The sequence below is a fragment of the Budorcas taxicolor genome, chromosome X (genome assembly GCF_023091745.1).
Source record: "Budorcas taxicolor isolate Tak-1 chromosome X, Takin1.1, whole genome shotgun sequence".
Classification (NCBI taxonomy): domain Eukaryota; kingdom Metazoa; phylum Chordata; class Mammalia; order Artiodactyla; family Bovidae; genus Budorcas; species Budorcas taxicolor.
The window spans coordinates 65947695-65966574 of NC_068935.1; the positions used below are offsets into that span (position 1 = coordinate 65947695).

The window sequence follows — 18880 nt, forward strand, 5'->3', positions numbered from 1 at the left end:
ATGAATTAAATGAATTAAAGCTTATTTTGCAGCTTCTTTTTTTGATTAAAGGATAGTTGGTTTATAATATGTTCATTTCTGGGGTCGAAGAAGGCAATGGCAACCCACTCCAGTACTCTTGCCTAGAAAATCCCATGGACAGAGGAGCCTGGTAGACTGCAGTCCATGGGGTTGCTAAGAGTCAGACACAACTGAGTGTCTTCACTTTCACTTTTCACTTTTATGCATTGGAGAATGAAATGGCAACCCACTCCAGTTGTTCTTGCCTGGAGAATCCCAGGGACGGGGGGGCCTCATAGGCTGCCATCTATAGGGTCGCACAGAGTCAGACACGACTGAAATGACTTAGCAGCAGCAGCATTTCTGGGGTACAACAAAATGATTTAGTTTTAAATGTGTGTGTACACACACACACACACACACACACACACAAACACATATATACACATTTGTCAGATTCTTTTCCCTTATAGGTTATTGCAAACTATTAAATATAGTTAGCTATGCTATACAGGAAGACCTTGTCATTTATCTTTCTTATAATTCATAGTGTGTTATCTGTTAATTCTAAGCTCCTAATTCATCCCTCCCCCACCTTTCCCCTTTGGTTTGTTTAAGTTTGTTTTCCATGTTTGTGAGTCTGTTTCTGTTTCGTAAATGAGTTGCTTTTGTCATTATTAATTCCTCTATTAAATGATATCATATGGTATTTGTATTTTTCTGACTACTTCACTTAGAATGATGATCTCCAAGAACATTCATGTTGTTGCCAATGGCATGGTTTCATTCTTTTTCATGGCCAAGTAATATTGCATGGTGTATATATAGCACAGCTTCTTTATCCATTCATCTGCTGATTAAAATTTAGGTTGCTTCCATGTCCTAGCTATTGTAAATAGTGCTGTAGTGTACATTGTGATGTATGTATCTTTTCTCCAGGTACATGCCCAGGCGTGAGATTCCTGGATCATATGTGTGGTATAGCTCTGTATTAGTTTTTTAACGAACCTCCATACTGTTCTCCATAGTGGCTATACCAATGTACATTCCCACCAACACTGTAGAATTCTCTCCAGAATTTGCTGTTTGTAGATTTTTTTGATGACATCCATTCTGACCAGTGTGGCGTGATATCCCATTGTAGTTTTGAATTGCATTTCTCTCATAATTAGTGACATTGAGCATCTTTTCATGTATAGTTTGGCCATCTATATACCTTCTTTGGAGAAATGTCTGTTTATATATTCCATCAATTTTTGATTGGGTGTTTTGTTTGCTTCTTTTGTTATTTAGCTGCATGTGTTGTTTGTATATTTTAGAGGTTAATCCCTCATCAGTTGCTTTATTTGGAAATATTTTCTCCCATTCTGATGGTTGTCTTTTTATCTTGTTTCTGGTTTTCTTTGCTGTGCAAAAGCTTTTCAGTTTAACTAGGTCCAATTTGTTTGTTTTTGTGTTATGTTCATTGCTCTGAAAGGTGAATCAAAAAAGATCTTCTGCAACTTATGTCAGAGAGTGCCTATGTTTTCCTTTAAGAGTTGTATATATGTATCATTACATTTAGGCCTTTAACCTATTTTGAGTTTGTTTTTGTGTATAATGTTAGAGAATGTTCCTATTTCATTCTTTTACATGTAGCTATTCAGTTTTTCCAGCACTACTTCTTAAAAAGACTGTCTTTTCTCCATTGTATATTCTTGTTTTCTTTGTCATGGATTCGTTGGCCAAAGGTGTATGAGTTTATCTCTGGGCTTTCTATGCTGTTCCATTGATCTGTATTTCTGTTTTTGTGACAGTGCCATACTGTTTTGTTGACTGTAGCTTTGCAATATAGTCTGAAGTCAGGGAGTCGGATTCCTCCCACTTCATTTTTCTTTCTCAAGATTGCATTAGCTATTCAGATTCCTTTGTGTTTCCTTACAAAATTTAACTTTTTTTGTTGTAGACATGCAAAAAATGCCATTGGTAGTTTGATAGGGATTGCATTGAATCTGTAGATTGCTTGTGGTGGTATAGTCATTTTCACAATATTAATTCTCCTGTCCAGGACATAGTATATCTCTCCATCTGTTTGTGTCATTTTTTTATTTCTTTCATCAGGTTCTTATAGTTTTTGGAGTACAGTTCTTTTGTCTCCTTGCTGCTACTGCTGCTAAGTCGCTTCAGTTGTGTCCGACTCTGTGCGACCCCATAGACCCCATAGGCTCCCCCGTCCCTGGGATTCTCCAGGCAAGAACACTGGAGAGGGTTGCCATTTCCTTCTCCAATGCATAAAAGTGAAAGTGAAGTCGCTCAGTCGTGTCCGACTCTGTGTGACCCCATGGACTGCAGCCTACCAGGGTCCTCTGCCCACAGGATTTTCCAGGCAAGAGTACTGGAGTGGGTTGCCATTGCCTTCTCCGTTTTTCTCCTTAGGTAGGTTTAATCATAGATATTTTATTTTTGATTCAGTCATTAATGGGATTGTTTTCTTAATTTCTCTTTCTGATCATTCATTGTTAGTGTATAAGAATGCAGGAGATTTCTGTGTATTAATTTTGTATCCTGCAACTTTACAAAATTTGCTGAGGAGCTCTCATATTCTGGTAGCATCTCTAAGGTCTTCTATGTATAGTATTATGTCATGTGAAAATAGTGACAGTTTTATTTCTTTTTATATTTGAATTCCTTTTATTTTTCTTCTCTGTTTGCTATAGCTAGTACTTCCAAAAATACATTGAATAAATTGATGAGTGTTGACATCCTTGTCTTGTTCCTGATCTTAGAGGAAATGCTTTCATCTTTTCACCATTGAGTATGATATCACCTGTAGGTTTGTCATGCTGACGCTGCTGCTAAGTTCCTTCAGTCATGTCCCACTCTGTGTTACCGCATAGACGGCAGCCACCAGCCTCCTCCATCCCTGGGATTCTCCAGACAAGAATACTGGAGTAGGTTGCCATTTCCTTCTCCAAGGTTTGTCATATATCATGCTTATTATGTTGAGGTAGGTTCCCTCTATGCCAACTTTATGGAGAGTTTGTCACAAATGAGTATTGAATTTTGTCAGAAGCTTTTTCTGAATCTATTGAGATGATCATATGATTTTTATCCTTCAATTTGTTAATGTGGTATATCACATTGATTTGCATATATTGAAGAATCCTTTAATCCCTGGGATAAAGCCCACTTCATCATGGTGTGTGATCCTTTTAATATGTTGTTGGATTTGATCTGCTAGTATTCTTTGAGAATTTTATGTCTGTGTTCATCAGTGATATTGGCCTGTAATTTTCTTTGTTTCTGATATCTTTGTCTGATTTTGTTGTCAGAGTGACGGTGGCCTTGTAGAATGAGCTTGGGAGTTTTCCTTCCTCAGAAAATTTTTGGAAGAGTTTTAGAAGGATAAAAGTTAAATTTTCTCTAAATATCTCATAGAAATCACCTGTGAAGCCATCTGGTCCTGAATTTTTGTTTGTTGGAAGTTTTTAAATCACAGTTTCAATTTCAGTACTTGTTAGTCTGTTCATATTTTCTGTTTCTTCTTGGTTCAGTCTTGGAAGATTGTACCTTTCTAAGAATTTGTCAGTGTTTTCTAGGTTATCCATTTTATTGACATAAAGTTGCTTGAAGTAGTCTCTTATGATCCTTTGTATTTCTATGGTGTCTTTTGTAACTTCTCCATTTTTATTTCTAGTTTTATAGATTTTAGCCCTTTCCCTTTTTTCTTGAGGAGTCTGGCTAGAGGTTCATCATTAAAAAAAAAATATTTTCAAAGAACCAGCTTTTACTTTTCATTGATCTTTTCTATTATTTTCTTTGTCTCTATTTCATTTATTTCTGCTCTGATCATTATGATTTCTCTCCTACTAATTTTGGATTTTTCTGGTTGCTTTAGGTATAAGGTTAGGTTGTTTGAGGTTTTTTTGTTTGTTTGTTTCCTGAGGCTGTATTGTATTGCTGTAAATTTTACTCTTAGAACTGCTTTTGCTACATCCCATAGGTTTTGGGTTATTGTGTTTTCATTGTCATTTGTCTCTAGGTATTTTTTATTTCCTCTTTGATTTATTCAGTGATCCATTGGTTGTTTAGTCTCAACATGTGTGTTTTTTACAGTTTATGATTTCCTGTAATTTGTTTCTCATATCAATGTTGTGGTCAGAATCCTGATACAATCTCAGTTTTCTTAGATTACTGCAGCTTGATTTGTGGCCTGATGTGTGATACATTCTGGAGAAGTCCTATGTGCACTTGAGAAGTGTACTCTCTGTTTGTATATGAAATGATGTAAAAATATCAATTAAGTCCATCTGATGTAATGTGTCATTTAAAGCTAGTGTTTCGTTATTGGTTTTCTGTCTGGGTTATCTGTCCATTGGTGTAAATGGGTCATTAAAAAGTCATCCACTATTGTGTTACTGTCGATTTTCCCTTTTATGGTTATTAGTATTTGGCTTATATATCAAGGTGATCCTCAATTTCTCTAGGTAGTAATATTGAGGATTTTTTCATGTGCCTGTTGACCATTTGTATGTCTTTGGAGAAATGTTTATTTAGGTCTGCCCATTTTTGATTGTTTGTGTTTTTTTTTTTTATATTGAGCTGTTTGAGCTTTTCATATATTTTGGAAATTAAGCCCTTATTGGTTGCATCATTTCAAATATTTTCTCCCATTCCATAGGTTGTCTTTTCAATTTGCTTGTCATTTTCTTTGCTGTGAAAAATTTTATGTTTTATTAGGATATTTTGCAGTTTCTTTAATTCCAATACAAAGGTAAATATATTGCCAAGAGAGGAATTTGTGACAGAGAACACATTTTGTCATCTTTTATGCCATTAAGCCTTTATTCCTATGCTGAGCTGTGCTCAGTCATGTCCTACTCTTTTGCAACCCCATGGACTGTAGCTGGCCAGGCTCCTCTGTCCATGGGATTTTCCAGGCAAGAATACTAGAGTAGATTGATGTTGCCTTCTCCAAAGGATCTTCCTGGCCCAGAGATCAAACCCAAGTCTCTTGTGTCTCCTGCAATGGCAGGTGGATTCTTCACCACTGAGCCACTTGGCCAATGAAAGTAAAAAGGAACTTAGTTTATAAAAGGTAGATTCAGGATTTAAACCAATTTTCAAGTCAATAATAATCTCACATGATGCCAGTGGACAACATTTCCAGTCCTATTGCATCTTCCAAAATCTTAAGTTATATTTGTTAATTGGTACTAATGAATGTAATACTTTTAGGAAAACAGTTGGCCCACTGATCTAATTTGTGATCATTTTTAGCATTTATTCAGCAAGTTAGTTTGACGGAAAGAAATTAGAATTGGTCACAGAATAGGAAGGAGCATTTTACATAGAGATTCAAATTTTAATAGAAATATGACATGTTCTGGGTATGGTTTTGTGATTACTTTAACCCCTTAAGGTCTTGAAGCCTTTTTGTTCATGTACCCCTCAAACACTTAGAAGTTGGCTTATATAATTTTTCATCATGAGATTCAAATAATTACCAAGAATATAGTTTCTAACAGTACAAATGTTGATGTGGCATAATAAAACAGTAACATCACCCCTTTAAATATATTCAGTGGAATTTAAGTATCAGAAATATTTGATCGCCGCTATCACCCATTTCAAATAATTAATGGAAATAGATTTTTTAAAAATTTCTTAAGACAGTAAGCTTCTCAGTATTAAAAAAACTATCTTCTAGATTTAGTAATTCAAATTATTATTTGTGTAAAATTAAACTATCATAAATACATTACAGTTTTGATAAATGATTAAACACAAATTAAATATCTTGAAATGCATTGCTTAATAAAGTGGAAGGAGAGGAAGTTGAGCATCTAGACAATGACTTGCTTGGAGTTATTTTTATTGTTGTTCAGTCACTCAGTTGTGTCCAGTTCTTTGCGACCCCATAGACTGCAGCACAACAAGCTTACCTGTCCTTCACCATCTCCTGGAGTTTACTCAAACTCATGTCTGTTGAGTCGGTGATGCCATCCAACCATCTCGTCCTCTGTCATCCCCTTCTCCTCCTGTCTTCAATCTTTCCCAGCATCAGGGTCTTTTCCAATGAGTCAGCTCTTTGTATCAGGTAGCCAAAGTATTGGGGCTTCAGCATCAGTCCTTCCAATGAATATTAAGGGTTGATTTTAGGATTGACTAGTTTGATCTCCTTGCAGTCCAAGGGACTCTCAAGAGTCTTCTCCAGAACCACGGGAGTTATTTTACCTTGTGAAAAGTCCTCTTGCATCTTTATACATATACCAGTTTAAAGATTGCTGCCCTAAGTGACTTGCAGCACCTTCTACAAGAGATTATTACATTTACTCAACATCATTTAGTGACTAAGAGTGGGCATTCCAGAGGCAGACCGTGTGGTCTTAAATTTCAGCTCTAAGCCTCAGCTGTTCCTTTTAATAATTGCATGACTTTGGGAGATCTGCTTAACTGCACTATTAACTCTTACCTGTAAAATGAAAATAGTGATTGGCTGTTGCATGGGTAAAATGAAATAATACATCAGACATGCTTAGGGTAGTGTCTGACATATGAAAGTTTGCTATACAATAAATTCTAGATAATCTTGTCAATTCTTTTGAGAATTTAATATAAGTATCTTAAGGTGTCTGTGAGCATTTCTCAGGCAGATTTAAATAATTTAAGGATTATCCACTAATACTTTCCTTACTTCTACCCTGGTCAGTCAAATAATTTTCCACATTTTGTACAAGAAACTAGTAAAGTTTTCCTATGCATGTGTATGCATACATACATTTGTATGCACACATATGTCTTCTTAAGACTGTGAATACTTAATGTCTACTCATGGCAGGGAAGCAAATTGTCTTTACCCACAAATATTTGTTAAACACCCATTGAAAAGTAAAAGTTATATTTATCAAAGAAGAGGAAAACTGACTCTAAAACTTGCCCTTGCTAAAGACTTATGAGATGTATGAAGATTAATAAGCCAATTTTGAAAGTAATTTGAATTAAAAACAAAAACAAAAACACAACCTCTCTGATTTGAAAAGAAGCAGTAAATTCAAAGTGACCTAAACAAGAAAGTAATATAGATAACAGGGAAAGCAGGTAACAGGAAAAGCAGGTAACAAGGAGCAGGAAGAAAAAAACAGTTGTTCATACCTTAAAATTGTAAATCAATTATTAATAATAATGTAGAATCTAAGCATAATCAAGGTATATATATTAGCATTCAAGTTATGGGTATCTTTAATTTTTTCTTCTAAGAATTGTAATAAAACTTGTTAAGTACAAAATGCTAATCTGACTTTATTACTAGAAAATTTTGATATTGCATGAACTGAACTCTCTTACATTGTTAGGAAACATAAGGATATAGTTACTTGTTGTATTTCTTTTATATATCCTGATTTATAGAACTAGTATTTTACTATTAAGATTTTTTTTAAATATACTTTTTATTTATATTCACATTCACCTGCTTTTTCTCTAGTACAGATTAATTGAATAGGAAAGAATTGGAAAATTGAGAACTTTGATGTGAATGTTAGTATTTTGTGAGACTGAGATGAGAGACAGGACAATTTCTGTCGAGTGTTACATCAGAGATTTCTACCTTTATAGTTATATACTCTGTTTAATTCAGAATTTATCTAGGGACTTTAAACTTCCCACCAAAGTTATATAACAGTTGAAAATCTTTATTTCATTAGGAAATAAAATATTTCATTATTTTCATTAGGAATAATTTTGTTGTGAAGGTTGTTTACATTTTGAAGTAATTAGTACCATATATCCTTCAATATCCCAGAACCAATGGGAATCATTATTACATTCATATAAAAACATTGCTTAAATAGGATGGGTATTTTATTGGCCATACATAAGACAGGAACTTCCTTAGAATATCACTTAAGTTGGTAAACCTGGAAAAAATACTACAATTTTGATTTTAGCTCACATGGTTATTAAAAGTCCCTCTATGCTTAGATATATTTAAAGAGAATTCAATTCTGATGTTACATTTCTGTTGTAAACTTTGAACTATCTTCCTGAGGTTTAAAAATGTCTACTAACCTAAAATAAACTTTTAGCAAAGAAGCACATGTACTTCTCTACTGGGGTTTTAGGAGCAGGAATATCTCAGTTCTTATACTTTTCTCTAATATGTATTTTTTTCTTCCATAATTCTGTTCTGCCCTAAGCCCTTTACAGAACCACAAAAATTACTCCTATTTAGGGATCCTCTTAGTTCTTCCTTTCAATACATAGACCCTTTTGTCCTTCTTTTACCCTATGTATTAATATGTTATGTAGGCCTTTAGGAATTCTAAGTTCCTTAGACTGCAGTATTTCACTTCCATGAAGGGCCTTTTTGTACATGATATTCTAACCCAAACATTCTTTGAAGTCCAGGCCTCATGAATCTGTAAATGCAAAACAAAATTATTTGGAAATCCTGAAAATATTACAGACTGTTTTGACTTGTGCCATATTATAGACTTTTAAGTATATGTATGATTTAAACTGAGCTAACAGTATTCCCCAAAAGCTTTCTTAGAGAACCCTATAATGAATAGATGATTTGTTTTTAACTTACCAGTAAAGTTTGCATAAATGGTCTTTTCAGTCTGAAGAATATGAAGTGTAGTCTCTAAAGTAAATGGATAGTCCACTTTTAGTCTTTTTCTTTATGCAATATTTTGCTTAGCAATCCTTTATCCACCTTCTTTGGGAATATTTTAAGAATAGCTTAAGCTCTTTCTATGAACACATGGTTTCCTAAGCTTTCTTCTGTGCTGATTTGACAAAACCAGCCACTGGTACTTCTTGAGTCTCAATATGTTCCCTCTTAGTTAACATGTATTTTTGCTATACAGTTAACACACATAGCCTATTGCTTTGGTTTTTACATGCCACCATCACTAGATTATAAACTTCTTAAAGGCAGGGGCCATGACTTACTTGACTCTCTTCCCCCATGGCACTAGCTTCGTGCCTTGAATATTAGTACACAGTGAAATTTGTGATATGCAGGAACTCAAAATGTTTTTTTTTAAAACAGATTTGGTTCATTTGACTTGTTCATCTTCTAAAACAGCAAGAGAAGATTTAGAACCAGTTGTGCAGAAATTGTTTACTCCATATACCGAAACGGAGATAGGTAAGAACCATAATCAGTGATTCATGATGTAAAGGTAATTTGACCACTTTTCTTAGAGATGTCTTGAAGGTTTCTGTAGCCTGAACTAGAATCTGTTATATTCAGCACCAGTACTTACATGTTTTCCTAGGATGATTAAGTGATTAAGCGCATTCTCTTCCTAAAAATGGGGTAGTGTCTGTAAGGATAAAGGAAAATATACATCTGACACACAATGTATATATTAAGTGCAAAACTATACATTTATATGTGTACATACTTGCATAGAAAAAGACTATCAGGAAATCTGTCAATCTTGGTGAAATTATAGGTAATATTTTTTTTAATTTTCTTTATTTTATAGATGTTGTACAACAAGCTTATATTCCTTTATCAGAAAAAGTTTTCTTCATTTATTAAGGAAAAAAAACTTGGTTCGACTGAGAGATTAAACTATCAATTGGCAAATTCAGGAATCCTTCCTGACCAATAATTGTCTTTTAATGCATAGTATGTTAGTGATGTGATATTTAGCTTTCAAGATATATATATATATCACTTTGCTACTTACTCATGGTGGAAAAATGCTTTTCAGCCATAAATTGTGTAACTTTTATCCCCACATCATAGGGTAGTTCTTATAGATATGAATGGAGCAAATTGTAGTGAATGTTGTGTATAATTGATCAAAACATAGCCTAATGGATCTTATTCATTTATATGAAGTGATGGTGATTTTCATTATAGGATTAGCATGTCCAATTGAATTCTGGCCAGTTTCCTCATTGATTCATATGTCTTCATTTTCTTTGAATGCTATGTTTGTTCAGGCAACAATTTATTTACTCCCTACTTATTGTGTTTCCTTTTAGTTCATCTCCTGTGTGTCTTGCTTGTTTTCTTTGCAGAGACAGTGCATAAAGGGGCATTTACATAGGAAAACAAATATAATTAATTTCATTTTGAGCTGCCTGAATCAAATCCTGCAACCTGAAAATTTATTTCACTTTAGTTTAGAATTTAATTTGTTCCATATGGTTAGCAGTTCTAATGTAACATTCTTTAAGCATATCTTAATACAGTATTTAAGTAAATGGTGTAATTTCTACATAATTATTGTACTAAACTGTCTTTTTTTTTAAGGTGTCTAAATAAGCTTGTTAATTTAGACACTAGCTAGTTGTGCATCAGAGTGCTTGAATTCAGGAGCTTACAGCGTTATTTATGAAGGAAAAATATATAAATATGAAGTACCTCATGTTGAATGTTATTGTACTTGTATTTTTAACAGTGCAGATCTGGTTAGACACATGAATGTGTATAATCATGTTAAATGCAAATAAAATAAAACCGGTTCATAAAAAAATCTCATATAATACATTAAAAATTTGATTGCAGATTTATGGTACACAACAATATTCTTAACTGTAATGTGAAATCAGTTTTATCTTTGGCTTTAATTACCTTGCTTATAAAAACTCTGAATTCCTTCTTTTTTCTGAAGTTTTTCATAATTTTTTTGTAATTTCATTGTGTGGTAGTCTCAAATAATACACTAAATTTTAGTCTTGTATCATTGCTCTTCATTTTTTAAATGCATATAATTTTCTTTTTTAAAAGTCAAAATGGGGAAATTACATATTCTAGCCATTTTAGATTTTTAAGCATTAATCTTAATGGTTAATGTGATCCCATTTTGAAATGATGTATTGTTCAGAACATGAGTGAAATTCTTTAGTAAGAACTATGTGCTCAGAGGGGTCATCAGGTGCACTGAGGCACTGAAAAGCTAGTTTTCACTGACACATAGGCCTTTTTATCATCAGGATGAGGTAGTGGTCATATTTTAATTAAAATGTCAGAACAAATACTGTTGGAGTTATTGAAAATGAATCACCAGATAAAGTGAGCACTGGGCCATGGCAGGTCAAAGAGGCAAAGTCACCTGGAGAAGAGAACTCAATTCATTTTCCTGCCTAAATGAGGAAGAAGGAACTTTATGAACAATATGAACTTTTAATACATTAAAGCACATTCTCCTCTATAGCAAAAGCCCCTGTTTTCACAGATTGGTGGCTTGTACTGTTAATGTTCTAGTTATCTAACAGTGATATGAAACCTTATGCTTTAGAGCTTTATAAATATTTTCTCTTAAAGTTCATGCCAGAAGAATAATATTATTTAAGCTTATTTTCTTTTTATTCGAATTCTATGTTCTGTGTAGTGCTGTGCTTCATAAGCTTCCATGAAAGTCAGCCTAGTCACTTTAATGAAGTTTATTTATTGTAAAAGGTAATGTTCTCTTCTCAAACACAGTACTACTTTTCCTTTGTATCTGAGAAATTCAATGTCCTTGCCTTCTGTTCTCTCTCCTTCCTTGTTCATGTTTAAGGTATCAGCTGGAGCTCTTATCATATGCTATGCCTTAAAGAAGCAGTTGTACTAATACTTCCAAGAGCCCTACTTCCCAGGCCCTTTTAAGAACATCAGAAATCTCTAAATTATTCCCTGCTTCACAATGCAAGGACATTTCAGATGTTTTATGCCTAATAAACCTGATTCTATGGGTGAGAAAATGAGGTGATTGCTCACCATTCACAGGTGCGTTAATTCCTCAAAAATCCATGCATGCGTGCATGCTCAGTCACTCAGTCGTTTCTGACTGTTTGTGACCACATGGACTATAGCCCGCCTGGCTTCTCTGTCCATGGAAGTTTCCAGGAAAGAATACTGGAATGGGTTGGCATTTCCTTCTCCAGAGGATCTTCCCAACCCAGGGATCAAACCCATATCTTCTACATCTCCTGCATTGGCAGGCAGATTCTTTACCACTAGCACCACTTGGGAAGTCCCTAGATTCCATAACATCCTTCTAAGCACTGGTAGACTTTTCTTAAGTATTACTTATTTTACTCAGGAATTTAAGATTTTTCCGTACAAACTGAAGCAGGAATTTCATTAGTACAGTATCTTCAAATGTGTGCAATGTAGTATCATGACTTGTACCATCTTCTTTCTCTTTTTCCCTCCATTGGGCACAACACGTGAAGTTACCTCATTCCATCTCATTCAGTTCCTATGTCAAAAAGTAGCACTGCCTAAAAACAGGAATTCCCCTTATAGATGTCATTTTGAAAAAGGTGGCTGATGAGGGTATTCAGAATTGCTGGACTGAGAAGTCAAATGCCTTATCTTAATTCCTTTTTGTATTTGCTGTGTTCAGTCTAGGTGGTATCTGTAGTAGTTTCCTACTCTCTTGGTCTCATGTTAGCTATGTTGCTAAAGTAGTTCACTCTCTCCCTAGACATGACATGCAACTGTAGACTATTGGTTGCTTTTATTTGGTGCGCCATTGTTGATTTTCTTTGGGCTGCTTTGTTCTGTACTTGCCTCAGTTTAATTTGTTCAAGATTTTATTCTAAATTACCTATTCCTTGTTTAGTCTTTGCACAATCTAATTGAATGAAATGAGCTTTTACAGAAAACCAATTCTATTTCTGGCCAAGTGATGTATTCCTATCCAAACCTTGGCAACTTTAATATTTTTTGACAGTTGTGCACTGCACAACTGCATGTTATTTTTCCAGCTCTCTACCTTCAAGCTGGCCTCAAAGAAAGATGAAGCAATTATATGTTCTTTCAGGCTTTTAGGGTCAAAGCCCGATAACTCCCTTGTATCTAGACCATTTATCTTCAGCCTATGTTAACTTTTCATTTTCTTGGTTTCCTTTCAAAGCTTCAACCTCTATGAAATTTCTTTCCTAAATTGATAGGATTATTCATTTTCCCCAACTTGTATTGAGTGAAGGCCCTCCTCTAAGCTGGAACTTTCATAAAATATAAGATAAGCTCTCTTCAGTTCAGTTCAGTTCAGTCACTCAGTTGTGTCCAACTCTTTGCGACCCCATGAATTGCAGCACGCCAGGCCTCCGTGTCCATCACCATCTCCCGGAGTTCACTCAGATTCACGTCCATCGATTCAGTGATGCCATCCAGCCATCTCATCTTCTGTCGTCCCCTTCCCCTCCTGCCCACAATCCCTCCCAGCATCAGAGTCTTTTCCAATGAGTCAACTCTTTGCATGAGGTGGCCAAAGTACTGGAGTTTCAGCTTTAGCATCATTCCTTCCAAAGAAATCCCAGGGTTGATCTTCAGAATGGACTGGTTGGATCTCCTTGCAGTCCAAGGGACTCTCAAGAGTCTTCTCCAACACCACAGTTCAAAAGCATCAATTCTTCAGTGCTCAGCCTTCTTCACGGTCCAACTCTCACATCCATATATGACCACAGGAAAAACCATAGCCTTGACTAGACATGATATGCTTAGAAATGGAATGAGCAATATTAAGGGACTTCCAGATCTTAGCCCACTTTTCTGCAATGCTCCTAGAGTCTGGTTTCACAAGTGATAGGCACTATGTTTAATTATCTTCCTGCAACATTTAATGAAACTAAACTCACCAATAAACTTACTAAGAGCCATATAGTTTTAGCTATGAAATATGAGTATCTCATGTTCCTTAATTTTGTTAGTAAGTAGTCTTTGCCATCTATTGTGTGGTTACACAAAGCTGGTGATACCTTAGACTCATAGATCTTGACATTAGAAAGGGACGTCTTAAAGAATCACTTCATCCAGAGTTTCTGTGTTCTATCACATTAATAATTATAAATTATTCAGGATGAACAAGGAAAAGAACATATTTGGTATTCTTTAGTGGAGATACTTTGAGTTAAGTATAATAAATGCCTGTTTGTCCTGAATTGGGGGATAGGGCATTCTTTTTAACTGAATACTACAATTAGCTAACTTTTCTACACTGATTATAAATTAACAAATAAGATTTAATTAACTAGATAATTATAACTTTACAATTTTCTTTATGATTCCTATAGTGCTTCATGCTCTTGGGTAATTGTCATGTACATCCATTATTACCAATATATAAAATTTGAGTTTTTCTTCAAATTCAGGCTAAGAAAACATTGTAGTCAATAAATATATTAACAGTAATGTTTTCTGTTTTCAACCAAAGAAAATGTAATTATAACATTTCCAAGGAGGAGAGGCATAAAAATAATTATTAAGATAGCAAGGAATGTTGCTGTTCTGTTATCAAGTCATATATGACTTTTCACAACCCCATAGACTGCAGCACACCAGGCTTCCCTATCCCTTACCATCTCCTGGAGTATGCCCAAGTTCATGTCCATTGAGTCAGTGATGTCATCCAGCCATCTAATCTTCTGTCCCCTCTTCTCCTTCTGCCTTCAGTCTTGAACGGCATCAAGGTCTTTTCCAATTAGTCATTTGTTCACATCAGGTGGCCAAAGTATGGGAGCTTCACCTTCAGCATCATCAGGGTTGATTTCCTTTAAGATTGACTGGTTTGATCTCCTTGCTGTCCATGAACTCTCAAGAGTCTTCTCCAGCACCACAGTTTGGAAGCATCACTTCACAGTTTGAAAGCAAGGAATAGGCTTTAGTTATTGAGATTAATAACTTTTTATAGCATATCATACTACCTGAAAACAGAATTAAAATTAGTTCAAGAATTACTCATTGAACATCTGTTGTATACTATGCTCTGTATTAGGGAACATGAAAATTCAAGAGAATAGGGACTAAGTCTACTCAATCTTTGTATCCCCAGCTCCTAGCCTGATACCTAACATATATAATAAATGCTTGCTGTAAATGAGAGAATGTGTACTGAAAACAACTTACAGTCTCATAATCGTATTTTTCTTGTTGGTTGGCATTACTTTGGTAATCTAGTAGGACAGAGTGTTAGTGAGTGAGGATATCCAAGTTTTAATCTTGTATATACTATTTTTAATCAGCTTTATTGAGATTCACATACCATACAGTTTACCCATTTAAAGTGTAAAATCCACTGTTTTTTAATTTGTTGTTGAACATCACCACAATCAGTTTAAGAATATTTCCATCACCCTTTAGCCATTAACCTGTTCAGTTCAGTTCAGTGGCTCAGTCGTATCTGACTCTTCGCGACTCCATGAACCGCAGCATGCCAGGCCTCCCTGTCCATCACCTACTGCCAGAGTCCACACAAATCCATGTCCGTTGAGTCGGGGATGCCATCCAACCATCTCATCCTCCATCGTCCCCTTCTCCTCCCGTCCTCAATCCTTCCCAGCATCAAGGTCTTTTCAAATGAGTCACTTCTTCGCATTAGGTAGCCAAAGTATTAGAGTTTCAGCTTCAACATCAGTCCTTCCAATGAACACCCAGGACTGATCTCTTTTAGGATGGACTGGTTGGATCTCCTTGCAGTCCAAGGGATTCTCAAGAGTCTTCTCCAACACCACAGTTCAAAAGCATCAATTCTTCTGTGCTCAGCTTTCTTTATAGTCCAAATCTCACATCCATACATAACTACTGGAAAAACAATAGCCGTGACTAGACGGACTTTGTTGGCAAAGTAATGTCTCTGCTTTTTAATATGCTGTCTAGATTGGTCATAAGTTTCCTTCCAAGGAGTAAGCATCTTTTAATTTCGTGGCTGCAATCACCATCTGCAGTGACTTTGGAGCCTAGAAAAATAAAGTCAGCCACTGTTTCCACTGTTTCCCCATCTATTTACCATGAATTGATGGGACCAGATGCCATGATCTTAGTTTTCTGAATGTTGAGTTTTAAGCCAACTTTTTCACTCTCCTCTTTCACTTTCATCAAGAGGCTTTTTAGTTCCTCTTCACTTTCTGCCATAAGGGTAGTGTCATCTGCATATCTGAGGTTATTGATATTTCTCCCAGCAATCTTGATTCCAGCTTGTGCTTCCTCTAGCCCAGCATTTCTCATGATGTACTCTGCATATAAGTTAAGAAGGGTGACAATATACAGCCTTGACGTACTCCTTTTCCTATTTAGAACCAGTCTGTTGTTCCATGTCCAGTTCTAACTGTTGCTTCCTGACCTGCATATAGGTTTCTCAAGAGGCAGGTCAGGTGGTCTGATATTCCCATCTCTTTCAGAATTTAACACAGTTTATTGGGATGCACACAGTCAAAGGCTTTGGCATAGTCCATAAAGCAAAAATAGATATTTTTTCTGGAACTCTCTTGCTTCTTCAGTGATCCACTGGATGTTGGCAATTTGATCTCTGGTTCCTCTGCCTTTTCTAAAACCAGCATGAACATCGGGAAGTTTACAGTTCACGTATTGTTGAAGCCTGGCTTGGAGAATTTTGAGCATTACTTTACTAGCGTGTGAGATGAGTGCAATTGTGTGGTATTTTGAGCATTCTTTGGCATTGCCTTTCTTTGGGATTGGAATGAAAGCTGACCTTTTCCCATCCTGTGGCCACTGCTGAGTTTTCCAAATTTGCTGGCATATTGAGTGCAGCACTTTCACAGCATCATCTTTTAGGATTTGAAATAACTCAGTTGGAATTCCATCACCTCCACTACCTTTGTTCATAGTGATGCTTCCTCAGGCCCACTTGACTTCACATTGCAGGATGTCTGGCTCTAGGTGAGTGTGAGTGATCACACCATCGTGATTATCTGGGTCGTGAAGATCTTTTTTGTACAGTTCTTCCATGTATTCTTGCCACCTCTTCTTAATCTTCTGCTTCTGTTAGGTCCATACCATTTCTGTCCTTTATCGAGCCTATCTTTCCATGAAATGTTCCCTTGTTATCTCTAATTTTCTTGAAGAGATCTCTAGTCTTTCCCATTCTGTTGTTTTCCTCTATTTCTTTGCATTGATCGCTGAAGAAGGCTTTCTTATGTCTCCTTGCTATTCTTTGGAACTCTGCATTCAAATGGGTATATCTTTCTTTTCTACTTTGCTTTTCACTTCTCTTCTTTTCACAGCTATTTGTAAGGCCTCCTAGACGGCAATTTTGCTTTTCTGCATTTCTTTTTCTTGGGGATGGTCTTGATTCCTCTCTCTTGTACAATGCCATTAACCTGTTCAGTTCAGTCACTCAATTGTTTCCGACTCTCTGCAACCCCGTGAATCGCAGCATGCCAGGCCTCCCTGTCCATCACCAACTCCCGGAGTTCACTCAGACTCACGTCCATCGAGTCGGTGATGCCATGCAGCCATCTCATCCTCTGTCATCCCCTTCTCCTCCTGCCCTCAATCTCCCAGCATCACGATCTTTTCCCATGAGTCAACCTTTTGCATCAGGTGGCCAAAGTATTGGAATTTCAGCTTCAACATCAGTCCTTCCAATAAACACCCAGGACTGATCTCCTTTAGGATGGACTGGTTCGATCTTCTTGCAGTCCAAGGGACTCTCAAGAGTCTTCTCCAACACCACAGTTCAAAAGCATCAATTCTTCAGCTCTCAGCTTTCTTCACTGTCCAACTCTCACTTCCATACGTGACCACTAGAAAAACCATAGCCTTGATTATATGGACCTTTGTTGGCAAAGTAATGTCTCTGCTTTTGAATATGCTATCTAGGTTGGTCATAACTTTCCTTCCAAGGAGTAAGCGCCTTTTAATTTCATGGCTGCAATCACCATCTGCAGTGATTTTGAAGCTCCAAAAAGTAAAGTCTGACACTGTTTCCACTGTTTTTGGGGGCCATTAACCTGTACTTTCCCTCAGTTCCTCCCTAACTGAAGGTAACTGTAGTCTACTTCATATTTTTTCTTTATTAGCTAAATGCCATATACTTATCGGATCTTAGTTCCCCAACTGGGAATTGAACCTGGGCCACAGCAGTGAAAGCACCAAGTCTTAACCACCGGACTTTCAGGGAATTTCCCTACTCCCTGTCTACAGATTTTTCTATTCTGGTCTTCTCATAATCCTATGTATAGTATTGACTTTATAATTGAAGTTGGTTTATCCATGTGAAACATAAGATAATCAGTTTATGTTAACTTCTTACTTCACTAGCATAATTTAAAGATGAATATGATCATAAGCACTTTGATACTGGTGATGAGAAATAAGAAAAGTCCAAGAAAATGTGATTGGAGTTAAATCTAAGTAACTTACTGATAATCAAAATAATTTTTAAATCTAACTTGTCTTAGGTTGAAAAGCCATCATTGCTTGAAATATCATATGCATGTATTAGAGTATGTGTATGCAGATATATTTTTGTTGAAATACAAAGCTCTGATTTACTATAATGTATAGTTATGACTTTGTTAGTAATTGGCTACATATTATAGTAATTGAGAGGTATACTGTACATTAGATATACATAAAATTTATGTTTACATTTAGAAAATGAAGAAATTGAAAAGCCAAGACTTCTATGGGGTCTTTACTTCAATATGAGAGATTCTTCAGATGTCAGCAGGAACTCTTATAATGATTTACCATCAAACGTTTATGTCTGCTCTGGCCCAGACTGTGCTTTAGGAAATGATAATGCAGTCAAACAGGTAAGGCTGTTGGTCTTTCTCAGTTTTAGATTAATAAGTTGGTGTGGTAGGGAAAGTGAATTCTTTTTTCCTCTGAGAGGTGGACTAAAAGAGCATCTCTCTCATTTAATACCATCTCTGTAATTTGCTCCTAAACATTTTCTCTCTGAACAACAAAGCCGCATTAAATATATTTTAAATGTAGTATTAAATATTGTCCTGGTCTTGAACATAATGATGAAATATAAGAGATTGTTTATGAGTTCCATTGTGGGGATAAGGATAGAAGATCTTAGAAATACATATCCAGAAAATGAATTTATAATGCCAATATTCTAAAGAGACATTGCTTCTAATTTAAATTGTGGTCTATCAGTGTATTTTGAAATGCATGTACTTTTTTCCTCTT

At 35.7% G+C, this 18880-nt stretch overlaps 1 protein-coding gene across 1 annotated transcript in view; it reads left to right on the forward strand.

The window, feature by feature from the left end:
* CHM (CHM Rab escort protein) overlaps positions 1 to 18880 on the forward strand; it is a 237326-nt gene that overhangs the window by 206952 nt on the left and 11494 nt on the right. Inside the window, exons 13-14 of the mRNA XM_052662673.1 lie at positions 9038 to 9136; positions 18332 to 18492. Coding sequence (XP_052518633.1) covers positions 9038 to 9136; positions 18332 to 18492 — 260 coding nt within the window. The remainder of the gene's footprint in view (positions 1 to 9037; positions 9137 to 18331; positions 18493 to 18880) is intronic.